The sequence below is a fragment of the Leptodactylus fuscus genome, chromosome 2 (genome assembly GCF_031893055.1).
Source record: "Leptodactylus fuscus isolate aLepFus1 chromosome 2, aLepFus1.hap2, whole genome shotgun sequence".
In the NCBI taxonomy this organism is placed as follows: Eukaryota; Metazoa; Chordata; class Amphibia; order Anura; family Leptodactylidae; genus Leptodactylus; species Leptodactylus fuscus.
This window is the reverse complement of record NC_134266.1, coordinates 189,872,590-189,890,783: the sequence shown is the minus strand read 5'-3', so window position 1 is coordinate 189,890,783 and position 18,194 is coordinate 189,872,590. Positions and strand designations below refer to the sequence as shown.

At 42.9% G+C, this 18,194-nt stretch overlaps 1 protein-coding gene across 1 annotated transcript in view; it reads left to right on the top strand.

Moving 5' to 3' along the window:
* The window catches only part of UBAC2 (UBA domain containing 2), a 111,060-nt gene that overhangs the window by 66,695 nt on the left and 26,171 nt on the right, over window positions 1-18,194 (top strand). The window contains exons 6-8 of the mRNA XM_075265365.1: window positions 66-189; window positions 2,692-2,739; window positions 17,699-17,944. Coding sequence (XP_075121466.1) covers window positions 66-189; window positions 2,692-2,739; window positions 17,699-17,944 — 418 coding nt within the window. The remainder of the gene's footprint in view (window positions 1-65; window positions 190-2,691; window positions 2,740-17,698; window positions 17,945-18,194) is intronic.

Genomic DNA, 18,194 nt, shown 5'->3' with positions numbered 1-18,194 from the left:
AATATATTTCTGTGGTATTATTCTAATGGTCATTGTTGACTTATTTCAATTATTTGCCTCAACAGTTTATCACCTGTCTTCGCACTGTTCGTGCCATTTTATTGTTCTGTGCCACGAGTGCCATTGGCTCACATATTTGGCTGGTTTCCAATCACCAATAAAACTTTGGTGTACATAGTGGGACTTCAGGTAGGTGATATTCTATCTTTCAAATTGCTGGAAACAACTGACGTATGTAGTCCTTTTTCATCTTTATCTGGTTTTAAAAAATACGTTTTAATCCCTGTGTAAACAGAAGACAAAATGCCATGCAGGTTCTTATCTACCTCTGTAAATCTGTTACTATTACCTAGTAGGAAGCTAATGGTTTCTGTCAGTGTCCGTGCTTCCAGGTGTACGATCTCTGTCATGTATGTTCTCCTTGAATAACCATTTGAGGGAGAACACTGCTGTTCAGACTAAGTGAAACCTGCTCATATGGGGGCAAATTGATTGAATATATTTTATTACTTGCCCAGCCCTAGTACAGGATTTGTAAAGTTACTAAAAGCTTTAGTAACCTGTGAATGTTAGTTGAAATATGAAATAAGACATCCCCTCTCTGTACTTCATGGCTATGATATGTGTGAGAGAGTGAAGGTTGTGGTCTGGGAAGACAGGTATGTCCCAGCCAGGCAGCTAAAGGGTGTTTGGTAAGGGCCCACACCAGGGAGGTCAGCTGACTAATCAAGGCCCCTGATAATAGTCTGTGTGTGAGGACTAGGAGTGTGGCACCACACTGACAGAGCTGACCTATCCAAACTGAATCTACAGAGCAGTTACTGTGCCACCCATTCTTGTTGCCAAGGTGGGAGACTGGTAGCCAGTCTCCTGTATAGTCAGGGAAAAGTTTCCTTATGTTTAAGTGAGTTCTCAGCCGAGAAGGGTTTCGTTTTGGTTATTTGTGCCTTTTCATAGGCAGTTAATGCACTGCAAGTGAATAAAGCCTGAACATGTGTGCAACCCAGTGTCTGTGTCCCTGATTCCTGCACTGCTACCGAGCATGTACCTGAGCGGTTCCCCACAAGTGATATTTTTTCTCTATGATACATGGATTTACTACAACATTTCACATTGTTTATTGTGTTTTTCACTAACACGTTTAGGAAGAGACAAATATATCTTCTTTTAATCTATGAAAACTTAGATTTTACAACTAACTTTAAATATGCAAGTGCCATTTAACCCTTTACCCAACAAGAATAGATAAATTAATACATGTTGCTGGCAGCATGCCATTCCTACCCATGGTGTAAGCCACCAATATATCTCTATGTCCTACTTGGGCATCTGTGCAATGGTCTCTAGTTTGTTGTTGTTCTGCCACAGAGTCAGTTTGCTTACAGTTTACTCTGTTTTGGTCATACCTTGTTACATGACCACATCTTTGTCTGCTGTACTACAGTATTGTGCAAAAGTGTGGGAAAATGCAGGAAAGTAATAATGCTTTCAAAAATAGAAGTGTTAATAGTTTATTTATGAATAAACAAAAGAGAAATCAAAACCAAATCAATATTTCGTATGACCAGCCTTTGGAGGAGGTGTCCTAGAAGTGAATAGAAATGAATGGACGTACCCGGCACGAGGGGGGTTAAGCGGCCGGCTGCCGTCAAAGCGGAAGTACCAGGTGCATCCATTCATTTCTATGGAGCGTGCTGTTCGGATCGGCTGATCCGAACAGTACTCGCTCATCTCTAATAATTAACAATTAAAAAAAAAAAAAGAATGTCACTATCACACCTGGCTAAGACCTAGCCTTGACCCAGGTGACACTAAATTATGTGTCAACTACTTGAAAAACACAAAGAAAAAAATATTTAGAAAAAAATATCTTTGTAGCAGTTAGCACCCCTCAAAAAACAAGTGAAAATAAAAATCACATTAAAAAAAACATTGTGTTTTATCAAAAACAGATATAAAGATTATTTGAATAATCTGAATAAAAATATGGCAGTGCCTTTTAATAAACCATGTGCTAACCCCCCCCCCAAAAAAAACTGTGTCTGGAAATGAACTGGGGAAAATTGACCAGCCATGAAATGATAAAAAACATATAGCAATAAATATGACCATACACCTGTTTTTTTTTGTTTGTTTTTTTTTAGGCTGCAAATATGCTTGCTGCTTCCTGAAGGCTGAAAATAAGTGTCTGATCATTAGAGCAGCAATATGCAGGTTTTTCTGAGTGCTCGACGTAAATGGATTGGTGCTGAGCATGGGCCACCACTCCATTCACATCTGTTCTCCTGAATGCTGGGGTTCATAACAACACCCAGTAGTTAGACACTTATAACCTTTACTATGGATGGTCGATGTGTGTATACATTAGGAAGACTTTATTCAGTGGTTGAATATAAATAAGTTGAAATTAAATTGCAGCGGTCCCTTCATTCCAAAATGGAAGGTCGCATTGCACAAGGCCTCCATGTATATTCCCAATTCCTTTTGTTTATATATATTTCAGATCTTGTTCATTGGATTACTCAATGGGTTTGTGTTATTACCATTAAGACATACAAAATATTAATAAAGATAAGACAGAGATAGGAATATATAAATATTGATATACAATTTCAATCTGCTTATTTTCTGTTTGCTAAAGTCATATAAGTACTGTTATTGACTTGCTATGCTTTTGTTTACTCTGTTTAGCTTTTGACATCAAGTCCCTATATGCTTGTGGTTGCTGTAAGTGGTGTGGTAAGTACCCAGTTGCATTACTCCATTTCTAAATTACATCACTGATAAACTGGTAAAATACAAAACCTTATATGTTTATAACTTATCATGACAATACATATGAGGAGATATGGTTTCAAAGGGTTCTTTATGATGAGGGTAGTCGGACTTATGCAACTGTTTACATTGAGATCTGAAATCTGTACATTGCTTTCACTAAGTGCATGCAGGGATGCTGATGCTAGAGGGATCACTTCAAACAGGTATTACAGTACCTAGAACAGTTCATATGAAAGATGATATTCTCAGCAGAACCGTGCATATGGTATCATATCAAAAATGACATTCTCATGCAACACCAAGTTTGCCATTCTAGCTATAATATTTTTCAGGGACTGACCAGATGAAAACAATGTTAGGATTGGGGGGAGCTGCATATACATATGACAATCTTAACTGGGTTTTCAACTGGTGACTATGTGAAATTAGTCGTATGGAGAATGTCATCTTTGGCACCTAATGCACTATTCTATGTTCTTAAATGGCCAAGATCGCTCCCTATGTTTGATTCTTCCTCTGACTCTATCTACATGTATCCACACCCCTACTCACACCTGATGAACATTATACAAATGTTTGCTAGTTTGTTTAAATGTTAGTGCATAGGTCAGTTTGACAGTGGTCAGTGTCACATCCAAGTGTGAATCTAAGTGTACAGACCAAAATTGGACCAGAAGGGAACTGGAGGTAACAAAACCCACTTAATCAAAACCTATCTATTTTCTAAAAGAAATGATTCTCACTATAATCACTGTTTTTCCAATATTTGGAAAAAACACTTTTCCACTCCAAACCAGCCTTGTCAGTAAAAAAATCTTTATCTCTCCATCTATTCTACCCCGCCACCTGACCTTCTTTGCACAGCTACTCACAAACCTGCAGGCTTTCCACCCCAGAAACTCACAACCTCCCAACACTCTCCTACTTACACCTGCTGTCCCTCTCCATGCTACTCCTTACTTTTGGTGACATATCTCCCAATCCTGGACCACCCCAGCAAATCAGTACTGTCAGCTTTTTCCACACAATTTGCATCAGCACATGGAACCCTTAAGTCTTAAATCTATCTTACTTGCTCCTGCTCCTCGCCCTGTCTTCTCCAGTACGCTATGGAGTGCTCGTTACATACGCAATAATCTTAACTACATCCATGACCTCTTACTTTCTAATTAATTTTCATTTCTTGGTATCCCAGAAACATGGCTAATGCCCTCAGACACGATCTCCCCCGCTGCACTCTCCTATAGAGGTCTGCAAATCTCACACACACCCCACCCCAACAATAAACCTGGTGGAGGCGCAGGCATACTCCTATCTGACAATTGCTCTTTTGCCCCAATTCAACCGCTACCTGCTCTCACCCTCCCCTCCTTTGAAGTGAAACTCTGTTTGCATCTACTCACCCTCCAACCGGCCGTCATATATCGACCACCAGGACCTACCGCTGCTTACATCGACAACTTCACCACCTGGCTAATGTACTTCCTATCCACAGACACCCCCACCATCATCAAGGGTCATTTCTACATCCGCATTAACTCAAACCACCCCTCCGCTTCCAGTCTCGTGTCCCTCACTACCTCCACACACTAGACCTCATATTCACCTGCCTCTTCTCTCTGTGCAGCCTCTCGAACTCTCCGTCTACACTCTCTGGTCTCAACCTGCTGACATTCTCTGCCCTCTCCTCTGTAATAGAGTTCCCCAAGCCCTAAACCAACACACCCCTGCAGGAACCTTAACCACCTTGACATCCGCACGCTCTCAGACTCTCTCCTACCACTCGCTGACATATCCTCACTCCAGGACGCAGGTGCTGCTGCTGCCTTCTATAATACCACATTTACATCAGCCCTTGACTCTGTGGCCCCCTTCACAACCACCAGAACCTGACCGATCAACAGGCAACCCTGGCACACTAACTTGACTGAAAAACTGAGACATGCCTCACGGGTTACAGAACGCCTCTGGAAGAAAAGCCACTCCCAGGAAGACTTCCTCAGGTATAAAGAGGCATTTCTTACATTCAGGAACGCACTTACCTCTGCAAAGCAGGTCTACTTCACCACACTCATATCTGCTCTATCCCGCAACTCCAAACACCTATCACTACCTTCAACTCCATCCTCCTGTGTCCCTCCGATGTCACTTATCTCAGCTGAAGACTTTGCCTCTTATTTCAAAAGTAAAATTGAAACCATCAGAGACAGTCTCACCCTACACCCCCAGCAACCCCTCTACCCAACTGCTCGGTGATCTTCATCTTTAACCTGTTTCTCCACCATCACTGATGAAAAGCTCTCCACCCTAATGGAATTAATGGTGCTATATAAATAAACAATAATAAAAATATAACTGTTTGAAGTGACCCTCCATGATTGGTCTTCCTTCATTATATAGGAGCCTGTTTTTAAGGTGGTACAAATGCACACCTTGAACACGTGGCTGTTTTTCCATGTTGTAATAGCTTGTTGCTTGAAATGAGTTATGTCCCTGTTCAGATTGGGCATACAGGATTACCAAAGGCATAGTACTAGTAAGGTCCAGCACAACAGATAAGCATGTCAGGAGCTTTATTATGCATTGTGAATTGTATGTGATTTATGAGTGGTGTCATTTCAAATGGGTGCAGGTCATCACTTGGTAAGATGGTCTGGTGTTTTCCTTACTCCTGACTCCTTAGGGCGAAACAAGGTTGTATCTGTGAGTGCCCCGCTTAAAAGGTTGCGTGATACTTCCTCTTGGTGTGACCCATTTATATCAGTCATTGCATAGGTTACCCAGGACGGGAGTGTCTGTGTATTCAATGGCGCATTCCTGTGCTCTCTGTGTGTGATGGTTTGTAGGAGAGGAAGACAGTTTGAGGCACCGCTTGTAGAGATGTAGCAATCTTGGAATTCAGTGAGCTGTGCAATAGAGCAGACATATAACCATAGAGAGTAGAGATGAGCGAACACTATTCCAAACAGCCGTTTCGAATAGCACACTCCCATAGAAACGAAAGGACATAGCCGGCACGCAGACTTTGCCTGCGGCCGGCCGCTTAACCCCCCGCGTGCCGACTACGTCCTTTCTTTTCTATGGGAGTGTGCTATTCGAAACGGCTGTTTCGAATAGTGTTCGCTCATCTCAATTAGAGAGGCCAGTCAGTTCTAGAAACTGACCCCTCATCAGGATGCTTGCAAGAGAGAGGAGAGGTTCTGTGGTAGCAAATACTACACCCCTTATATCTGCAACATATAAGGAGAGCCCTGTGTATCTTTCATACCATCTTCATGTGATAGAGGTTGGGTGTCTGTGTGGCAGCTGAGAGAGCACATTGGAGTGGAGCCCAGAAGGAGCAGCCATATTGCCTTTGACCTGGTGGCTGCCAGTCAGTATCTTACAGGTCAAAGGCAGGTCAAAGTCGTGGAATACAGGATTTAATGAAATACATTTCTCAATGATTTCTAGTGAATCACTGAAGTCAAGAACCCAAGTTGACACTGAACACACAAATATCATCTCTAAAGATCATAAACAAGTTCATTATCAATTTTATTTATTGTGCTAGAAGTACAAAACAAGAAACGCCATATTCATCTGCTTCCATTTCAGCTCTTGTATTGTTTATTGATATAACAACATGGTGCTGTACATTTGTAGGTGGATTTATAGACACAGTACAGTCTTTATTTATTATTTATTATGCTCACTTGTATAGCGCCATCATATTCTGCAGTGCTTTACAGACACTGACAGTCACTGTCCCATATCGGGCTCACAATCTACATTCCCTAGCAGTATGTCTTTGATGTGTGGGAGGAAACCGGAGTACCCAGAGGAAACCCACGCAAACACAGGGAGAACATACAAACTCCTTGCAGATGTTGTCCTTGGCAGGATTCACAAGGCAAGGCTGCAGTGCCACCATGCTGCCCCAGTCTTATTTTTCTATGTCTGAGGGTAACATGACATTGAAGATAGATAGCAATATCTCTCTCTGAGTCGTGAAATACAGGATGTAATGAAATACATTTCTCAATGATTTCTAGTGAATCACTGAAGTCAAGAACCAAAGTTGACACTGAACACACAAATATCTCTAAAGATCATAAACAAGTTCATTATCAATTTTATTTATTGTGCTAGAAGTACAAAACAAACGCCATATTCATCTGCTTCCATTGGGTTACAAAACACATGACATTGATAAATATTGGTAGATTTGCAGAAACACTAGTGAGCCAATTGGTGCAGAGGGGATGGGAGTTCACCCTTCTGGTAGCTGCTCTTACTGCTCAGATCTGATCAGATCTATTATGTGCACCACTATGTGCAGTGAGAATGGATCCTGGCACTGCTATAACAGCACCCATCTTACTAGAGATGGGAGACTCCTTTTAAGATAGATTTTCAAGAAAATTAATCTCCTTGGAATTAACGGATTGCTGTACTGATTGACTAAAATTAGGTATGAATATTATCTAAGTCATAATTATAGACAAACACAATCTACTAAACTAATAACACTAAAGCAGTTGTATTGTTCCTATCTTATTGAGCACATCCACTGTGCAGGGAGAATAACTGAAACAACTAAATGGTAAGTATTCCAGGTGTCAGGGCCCCCCATCTGATATTGATGACCTACCCTCAGAATAGGTTTGGAGCCTAAGGCAATGTTCACATCTGCGTCAGAGTCTCCGCCAAAAATCGTGGAGAGAAAAGTTCTGCACAGAGGGATTTCATCTCCATTGGTTTCAATATCAAAATGTTGGAAGCCTGGAGGGACCCTATTATAGTCTATGGGGTCAAATAATGACTCCCCTCCCCCATCATGCTTTTACATTTGGGTGAGATTTTGGTGATAGTGTGCAGTTTTCTTTTTTCCCCTCAAACAATTGTGTTAGGTATGAAGGAAGTTACTGCTATCCACAAAGCATTGTGGCATGTCTCAGATGTAGTCGGCTGTGGGCACAGTGGATGTTTCACAATGCTTCTATGAAAATATTCTATGGACAAATGAGAAAAAAGTAGAACTTTTTAGCACAAATGCACATCACAATGCTTGGAAGAAGACAATGGGGCAGATTTACTAATCCTATCTAAATTTTAGACTGGATGTTAAATCTGTTGTATCTTTAGACTGTCTAATCTGATTTAATACCACCTATTTATTGTGTAAAAAGTTGTTCCTAGCTCTGGCTAACACTGATGTGACAAAATTCTTGCCCTCTTTTCTATTAAGTCATGTCCCCCTGTCAAGCAAGGTGAAAAAGGGTTTCTAAAATGTATAATAAATATAGCACACAACTAGGGCTAGGCAATTTTGACCTAAATCGCGATTAATCGGGCATTTTACCTTGGTTATGATACGATTATTTAGATCACATATGTGTTAGATAAACCTACCAAGCTTCACCTGCACCAAACTTGTCCAAACCCCAGTCCAGTGGAGGTGAACAAACATTAAAAAGTGTTACTCACCTCTCCTGGGCTCCAGCGCAGCTCCCTCTTCTTTTTTGGTCTTCTGACTGATGAGGGAGTCACGCCAGAGCCTAGGAGAGGTGAGTAACATTGTTTTCTCCTGGGCTTCTGCTTATTATACTCTGGGGTGTGAAGAGACTATAATAATAGCAGTTTTGGTTTGGATGTGTTCGGTCCGAACGTAACTACAAGTAGAAGCTCTCGAATATTGTATTAACTAAATCACAATAACTGATTTCAACAAAATCACCTCGTTTATGTTAGATTGACACCTGCATTTAGGTTTACGTTCTTCGGGTCTCCAAAAATGGAAACCCAATCTGATTAAAAACCGGTTACCCGTGAAAACCCGTGGACCCCATAGACCATAATGGGGTTCACAAGGGTTTCTGCTAGAGATGAGCGAACAGTGTTCTATCGAACACATGTTCGATCGGATATCAGGGTGTTCGCCATGTTCGAATCGAATCGAACACCACGTGGTAAAGTGCGCCAAAATTCGATTCCCCTCCCACCTTCCCTGGCGCCTTTTTTGCACCAATAACAGCGCAGGGGAGGTGGGACAGGAACTACGACACCGGGGGCATTGAAAAAAATTGGAAAAAGTCATTGGCTGCCGAAATCAGGTGACCTCCATTTTAGACGAATAGTGGATTTCAAATCCGGGTCATATGAGAATGTGAACTTTGTGACTATGAGACAGGGATAGCTGTACAGGCAGGGATAGCTAGGGATAACCTTTATTTAGGGGGGAATGTTATTAAAAATAACTTTTTGGGGCTCTATCGGGTGTGTAATTGTGATTTTTGTGAGATAAACTTTTTCCCATAGGGATGCATTGGCCAGCGCTGATTGGCCGAATTCCGTACTCTGGCCAATCAGTGCTGGCCAATGCATTCTATTAGCTTGATGAAGCAGAGTGTGCACAAGGGTTCAAGCGCACCCTCGGCTCTGATGTAGCAGAGCCGAGGCTGCACAAGGGTTCAAGCGCACCCTCGGCTCTGATGTAGGAGAGCCGAGGGTGCACTTGAACCCTTGTGCACCCTCAGCTCTGCTACATCAGAGCCGAGGGTGCGCTTGAACCCTTGTGCACACTCTGCTTCATCAAGCTAATAGAATGCATTGGCCAGCGCTGATTGGCCAATGTATTCTATTAGCCTGATGAAGTAGAGCTGAATGTGTGTGCTAAGCACACACATTCAGCTCTACTTCATCGGGCTAATAGAATGCATTGGCCAGCGCTGATTGGCCAGAGTACGGAACTCGACCAATCAGCGCTGGCTCTGCTGGAGGAGGCGGAGTCTAAGATCGCTCCACACCAGTCTCCATTCAGGTCCGACCTTAGACTCCGCCTCCTCCGGCAGAGCCAGCGCTGATTGGCCGAAGGCTGGCCAATGCATTCCTATGCGAATGCAGACTTAGCAGTGCTGAGTCAGTTTTGCTCAACTACACATCTGATGCACACTCGGCACTGCTACATCAGATGTAGCAATCTGATGTAGCAGAGCCGAGGGTGCACTAGAACCCCTGTGCAAACTCAGTTCACGCTAATAGAATGCATTGGCCAGCGCTGATTGGCCAATGCATTCTATTAGCCCGATGAAGTAGAGCTGAATGTGTGTGCTAAGCACACACATTCAGCACTGCTTCATCACGCCAATACAATGCATTAGCCAGTGCTGATTGGCCAGAGTACGGAATTCGGCCAATCAGCGCTGGCTCTGCTGGAGGAGGCGGAGTCTAATGTCGGACCTGAATGGAGACTGGTGTGGAGCGATCTTAGACTCCGCCTCCTCCAGCAGAGCCAGCGCTGATTGGTCGAGTTCCGTACTCTGGCCAATCAGCGCTGGCCAATGCATTCTATTAGCCCGATGAAGTAGAGCTGAATGTGTGTGCTTAGCACACACATTCAGCTCTACTTCATCAGGCTAATAGAATACATTGGCCAATCAGCGCTGGCCAATGCATTCTATTAGCTTGATGAAGCAGAGTGTGCACAAGGGTTCAAGCGCACCCTCGGCTCTGATGTAGCAGAGCTGAGGGTGCACAAGGGTTCAAGTGCACCCTCGGCTCTCCTACATCAGAGCCGAGGGTGCGCTTGAACCCTTGTGCAGCCTCAGCTCTGCTACATCAGAGCCGAGGGTGCGCTTGAACCCTTGTGCACACTCTGCTTCATCAAGCTAATAGAATGCATTGGCCAGCGCTGATTGGCCAGAGTACGGAATTCGGCCAATCAGCGCTGGCTCTGCTGGAGGAGGCGGAGTCTAAGATCGCTCCACACCAGTCTCCATTCAGGTCCGACCTTGGACTCCGCCTCCTCCAGCAGAGCCAGCGCTGATTGGCCGAATTCCGTACTCTGGCCAATCAGCACTGGCTAATGCATTGTATTGGCGTGATGAAGCAGTGCTGAATGTGTGTGCTTAGCACACACATTCAGCTCTACTTCATCGGGCTAATAGAATGCATTGGCCAATCAGCGCTGGCCAATGCATTCTATTAGCGTGAACTGAGTTTGCACAGGGGTTCTAGTGCACCCTCGGCTCTGCTACATCAGATTGCTACATCTGATGTAGCAGTGCCGAGTGTGCATCAGATGTGTAGTTGAGCAAAACTGACTCAGCACTGCTAAGTCTGCATTCGCATAGGAATGCATTGGCCAGCCTTCGGCCAATCAGCGCTGGCTCTGCCGGAGGAGGCGGAGTCTAAGGTCGGACCTGAATGGAGACTGGTGTGGAGCGATCTTAGACTCCGCCTCCTCCAGCAGAGCCAGCGCTGATTGGCCGAATTCCGTACTCTGGCCAATCAGCACTGACTAATGCATTGTATTGGCGTGATGAAGCAGTGCTGAATGTGTGTGCTTAGCACACACATTCAGCTCTACTTCATCGGGCTAATAGAATGCATTGGCCAGCGCTGATTGGCCAGAGTACGGAATTCGGCCAATCAGCGCTGGCTCTGCTGGAGGAGGCGGAGTCTAAGATCGCTCCACACCAGTCTCCATTCAGGTCCGACCTTAGACTCCGCCTCCTCCAGCAGAGCCAGCGCTGATTGGCCGAATTCCGTACTCTGGCCAATCAGCACTGGCTAATGCATTGTATTGGCGTGATGAAGCAGTGCTGAATGTGTGTGCTTAGCACACACATTCAGCTCTACTTCATCGGGCTAATAGAATGCATTGGCCAGCGCTGATTGGCCGAATTCCGTACTCTGGCCAATCAGCACTGGCTAATGCATTGTATTGGCGTGATGAAGCAGTGCTGAATGAGTGTGCTTAGCACACACATTCAGCTCTACTTCATCGGGCTAATAGAATGCATTGGCCAATCAGCGCTGGCCAATGCATTCTATTAGCGTGAACTGAGTTTGCACAGGGGTTCTAGTGCACCCTCGGCTCTGCTACATCAGATTGCTACATCTGATGTAGCAGTGCCGAGTGTGCATCAGATGTGTAGTTGAGCAAAACTGACTCAGCACTGCTAAGTCTGCATTCGCATAGGAATGCATTGGCCAGCCTTCGGCCAATCAGCGCTGGCTCTGCCGGAGGAGGCGGAGTCTAAGGTCGGACCTGAATGGAGACTGGTGTGGAGCTATCTTAGACTCCGCCTCCTCCAGCAGAGCCAGCGCTGATTGGTCGAGTTCCGTACTCTGGCCAATCAGCACTGGCCAATGCATTTCTATGGGGAAAAGTTAGCTTGCGAAAATCGCAAACTGACAGGGATTTCCATGAAATAAAGTGACTTTTATGCCCCCAGACATGCTTCCCCTGCTGTCCCAGTGTCATTCCAGGGTGTTGGTATCATTTCCTGGGGTGTCATAGTGGACTTGGTGACCCTCCAGACACGAATTTGGGTTTCCCCCTTAACGAGTTTATGTTCCCCATAGACTATAATGGGGTTCGAAACCCATTCGAACACTCGAACAGTGAGCGGCTGTTCGAATCGAATTTCGAACCTCGAACATTTTAGTGTTCGCTCATCTCTAGTTTCTGCCTGAAAAATGCGAAGAGAAAAGCACTGCTTGCAGGACTTTTCTCTTTACATTTTTCAAGCGAATTCAGGGATGGAATCCCTGAATGGAGACCAGGTGCATGTGTGAACCTAGCTTTATGCGAGTTAGTCAGTTTCAGTTAGTGTTTCGTTGAGACTTTTAATTTAATCTATTTAGCAGGATAAAATATATAGATTATCATCAGCATACTGCCATGTGTAATCTCTGATGTGCTGCGGTTAATCAGTGCTGCTGAATGGAGGAGAAGCCATCACTATAGCATCCCCTTTGCATTGCCCTGTGTAATCTGGGGTACATTCTGATGATCCATGCTGCTGAATGGAGGAGAAGCCATCGCTTAGGCATCCCCTTCAAATTATCCTGTTTAATCTGGGATGTACATCTGATGATCCATGCAGCTGAATGGAAGTGGTGTTCAATATAGCATCCACTTTGCATTGACCTGTATATTCCGGAGTGTACTTCTGATAATCCATGCAGCAGAACGGAGGAGAAGTGATTGCTATAGAATCCACTTTGCATTGACCTATTTATTATGGGGTGTTCTTCTGATAATCCGTACAGCTGAATAGAGGAGAAGTGATCACTATAGGCTCCACTTTGCATCAACCTGTGTAATCTAGTTTATACTGTGAATAGCCCCTAAACTTCTTAGATTTATTTTTAGAGACATGATCTTTATAATGGCCACTTTGCATAGATTTGTGTAATCTGGGATGTACTGCTGATAATCTATACAGTTTTGCATCAACCTGTGGTATTAGACAAACAAGCCCCGATCATAGTTTCTCGTCAGGTGTCAGTCATCCTTGCAGGAATTTGACTTTAAGAGGGCTTTATAACATGTTTATTTTTGCGTGTAACATACATATCGATTACCTTTGTAAACTATGCTGTTCAAATAGTAACATGGTCTTTACATGTAATACTTTGGCAGGATTTAAAGGTGACCATGTTGATTATTTCTAACTTAAATTCTAGGCTTGTCAGTAGACTGAGAAGTGGAACTTGAATTGTTCATGACTCATGACCGCTCAGTCCCATTCAAGCGAAAGGGATTGAGATGCAATACCACAACTATATAGCGATATACACTATTGCACTATACCCGGTGTTCAGTGAAGAGGCTGCAATGCACACTGTTTCAAACAGCAGACTGGTGGGGGTATCGGCTACTAGAATATCCCGTTAAGGGAAGACATGTTTGTGTGTTGTTACTTTTTTTTTATTTGTGTTATGTACACATATCATATACATTTAGATTGTTGGTGCCAAAATAATCAATTGTATTTATGTAGAAGTATTCTCCCCTAAGAGCAATGCTTGTAGGAGAAATTTCTTTGTACATATGGCACCATGAGCAGAGCACGTAAGCTGTGTTACTCCATTCCGCTACTGTGTAAAGCTATACAGGCTCGTGTCTATGTACATGAGAACACTTATCTCTATCTGGCCAGGTGCCCAACATCACTATTATATATTTATTTTTGGCATGAGAAAGTATCATGGGCAGTTTTCTGTAGAAATGTTTCTTCCTGTTCTTACACACCAATATCCTCAACTTAAAAATGTATATATATGTACAGGTACAGTTGCGTGCCATGTACTTTAAGTGAGACCATCGCTCGGTGCATTATGAGACTGTCAATATGAAAACTTGCTGTTTGACACAGTATCTCAGGCTCATCTAGTAGATTGTATCAGGATACACTTTTGGGTGTAACAGAAAATATGTAAATTATTCTCACCTCTAATAATGCTTTTAAGTAGTTGTGTTTTTTAGCTCTTCTTCTCTGTATGATTTCACTTTTGTATACATTTAGTTTTATTTAGTGTAGATAATCCTAATGTCCTATTACATTTCTAAAGAATACCCTACATGTCCATACATAATATAGATAACACATCATTGCTTTCAATAAGTATTGACTGATGTTCATTATGAGAACTCCCTGTCATCTTCAACTGGTAATAGTAACTGATCTATCGTTACGATAGATACTTAGATATTGTGCATGACATGTGCCCCCCCTTCTATGACAATTAAAAAAAAGAATGTACACCTGCCACTCAACACTTTGTGTGTGCACAGTGTCAGGGTCTGGGCTTGCTAGGTGGGGTGGCATAGACACACAAGTCTATGCCATAGACACACAAGTTCAGTTTATTTTAGTCCAAAACAAAGGTAGAGTTTATTTTCACTCAAAAAGGTAGTGCAGCAACAAAAGGAAACAATACAAAAATAAATACCTGCCCGGCTAGGCTCTAACTAAACATAGAATAGGTTACATCACCTAGAATAACAGAAATCCAAAAGCCAGTAGAATCATTCAGGACACAGCTCCCAAAAATATGACCTCTCTGTTTGCTCTCCAGCCAAACTCTGCCAAAGTGTTGCGGCTGGAGCTGGCTTCTTAAGCCTCCTTGACGAGGAAACTCTCTGCAGTTGAGTCGCTGCCAGAACATCGCCAAAGTGTGGACTGGAGGGGGGTGGAATGATAGGTCCCACTACCAACCTACCTGTTATTCCTAAAAATCCAACCCAGTATGGAGCATTTACCAAAATGCTCAGCAGACAAAAGTTGTCTGCTGAGAACAAACATTCCTGTAGTTTTCTCATTTCACCTCCCTGAGTAGTCTGGGTGAGATGTACACCCCCTCCATTACCTGACCAGCCTCGGCTTACAACAGGTACTATACATTGGCACGTGTGCACATATATTTCCCAAGCTTCACCTTTTAAATAGAGGCTGTCACCAGAACCCAGCATATCAACAAAGCCCGGCAAATATATATCTTAGCGTCACCTGACTAAAACAGTGTTTACCCCTTTTGTGCCTCTGTTTTCGAAATGTCATCCTTTTAGTCATTATGCAAATTAACTCTGGAGCTCAGAATAAGTTACCACTTACCTCTTACATGTTGGGACTCTAGACCCTGGTACAGCCTACGGGGATGTAATTTAATGGATCAGTTAAAAAGAAAAAGAAAAACGGACACTTTAACATCAGTAAGGGTCAGTTCACATGTGCATCTCCCGCGCGGGTTTTGACACAGAGAGAGCCGCGGCGAGCCGCGTCTCTCTCTGGTCAAAACCCGCCTGCCGTGACCATTGCAGTCGCAGCTTTCCCCCCCCCCTATGTCGGCTCAAATGAATGAGCCAACATAGGAGGGTGCTGCCGCTAGGCGGAAGCCGCGATCCAGCGCGCCGTGGTTTCCTCCTGAAGATAGGACATGTCACTTCTTTTCTCCGCTAGCAGCAGCCCGCCGCTAGCGGAAAAAAGAAGCCCGGCGGTCTGCATAGACCACCATTGTAAAGTGGCGGATTTTGAATCGAAATCCGCTGTCAAAATCCGCCCCTTTGCCCACGTGTGAACGAGCCCTTAGTGTCCACTATTGGCCATTTTTATACTGTCTGTCTTTTTTTGCTTATTTTTTTGTTCTACTTTCTGAGCATGCACAGAAAAGAACAGACAATATTACAGACAACTGCCTATTACTGTCCGTTAGCCATAGACATTAATGTTAAAAAAAAAAAAAAATAAGTTCATTATTTTGAATGGACACAAAAGTCCTGCACCCTTTGTTAATGTGAACTCCGCCTAATAATTAAACATCTGCTATAAAACCGATGAGCTATGATGTAAATAGTGAAGGGGCTCACGCAGTATAATATCTTCACAAGAGCCCACCTACAGTATAATGCTCCACAGTGGTCCCACAGAGCATAATAAGTTCCACAATGGCACCTACACAGTATAATATGCTAGACAGTGGTCCCCCTACAGTAATATATCCTCCATAGTGGGCCCCACAGAGTATAATACGCTCCATATTGGCCCCACACAGTATTATGCTCCATATTGACCCCAAGCATTATAGTGTGGACACGTGTCACAAAGTCTTTATGCCAGTGCTCACTTTGTGATTGCTGGGGCCCAATCACATGTCCCAGCAGTGACCACTGGGGCACGTGACCTCAGTCACAGGTCCAAAGAGCCCGAAGAGGATGCTGGGAATCATCAGAGCCCCAGCAGAGGTGAGTATAAATATTTGTTACTTTTAATCACCTCCCCTGAGCAAGCTTTTATTATAAAGGAACCCAGCAATTCCATTAACAATATGTAAAGTGATTGAGCACCCAGGCTTTCACCAATTGCTATTATGGTGCTGCAGGGCCCTGGCCGTATATAGCAGGCCCCGTACCATGCTGGGCCAATTCATTACGCCCCTTATGGCGTAGACGCACAGAGCAGGGTTAGATTTCAGGGGTCAGTTATCCTAGTAAACTGGTATAAATAATAATCAGTCTAGCGCAATTCCCACATCATTCATAAGTGATGCAAAAGTGAGTAAATCTCATCCATTGTAGATTAAAATTGATCATGCATACATACAAATGTTCTTGGTAATATTGGTTAACGTCCCCTGTCCAATATATTATAATATATATGCTCTTAAAAGCAATGTTTGGGAACTACACATAAATCTATCCTGAAAGAGACCTCTTTTTGAAGACCTTTGTGGGTCTTCATAATGGTAAGAACGTGGTACGGCAGAATTTTCAGTTTTTACTTTTTTTGGTTATTTTTTTCTGCTTATAGAGAATACAATCAGTGTTTGTGGTTGACAAATACCGTAATTAGAGATGTTGCTTCTATTTTCTGGTAAACTGGTAATGTCAGTCATTATAAAGTTTTCTGTAGAACAATATTCTGGTGTCTGAAAGAATCTTTAGTCTTTGTTCATACAGAGCTACTTTATAATTACAAGTAAACATGATCTGTATATATGAGTAATACAGAAGTGCAGGTATACAATATTCACTATGTTATACACTCACTATGTTATCACTTCTACAATATGGTAGAAAGTTGTATTCTTTCATGAAGGAAAGACTATAACTATTTATGAAAAAAAAAAAAAAGCTAAATATTTCTACTCTTAATATTCACATATAACCCTATTTTTGGTTTAGTATTAAAAAAGCTTTGCAGGCTACAAGTACTGATGTCCTTTCCTAAGAATCATCAATATCATATTGGTTTGGGTCAGAAACCAGGCACCCCTATCTGTTAACTGCTCTCAGAAGCTTACACACAGAGAATAGAGCAGGAAACAGAGAGCTCTGTTCTCTGTGTAGTGGCCAGTTCAGGTACTGCACATCAGCTTTTATTGATTTAAAAGAGCCCTACGCTGCAATGACTCAGTTCCGCCACTACACAGAGATAGGAGGTGTCTGCTTCCTGCTCTATGTATCTGCTGCTAAAAATAGCTATTCAGTAGGGGTGCTGGGTGGCAGACCCCCACCAGTCTGATAATAGGGACCTATCTTTAGGATAGGTCATCAATATTTAATAACCCCTTTAACCATGCATGTAGGGCATATTGCAAGTACTGTACAAATATTTTTTTTTTCTAAATCTTTTATTTATCTTTTCAGGTTTCTGGATTGTTCTATAACAAGGATGTTTTAAATGTTCAACAAGTTCTGTGCGTTCCTAACTGGCTAGCTAAAGTTTTCTCCCAGACTGTGGAGCCATTATTTTCATCTGTTGAGCCTGTCAGCGAGGCTCATGTTGGCATGGGTGCAACAGTGGACATCCAAAGGCAACAGAGGATAGAATTGCTAGATCAGCAAATAATGCTGTCACAACTTTCCCAATTTGGAAGGAGGCGTCAGGATCAGGTATGTCTATATTTGGAAATGTGTACATTGCCTATGTACATCCTATGATGGCCATATGCATAAAGATTTACTCACCATACAACAAACTGTGTTGTAGTTTTTTTCCCTCAAAACATGAACAAACTTGCATTTTTCTATATGTAGATTTGCCGCCACTCAGCAGTAAAGTAAAATGTGCTGCTGACATGTTTAACCTGTATGAGCTAAATGCATAAAAACTGCATTTCAGAACCACAGCTCCAGCCATGTG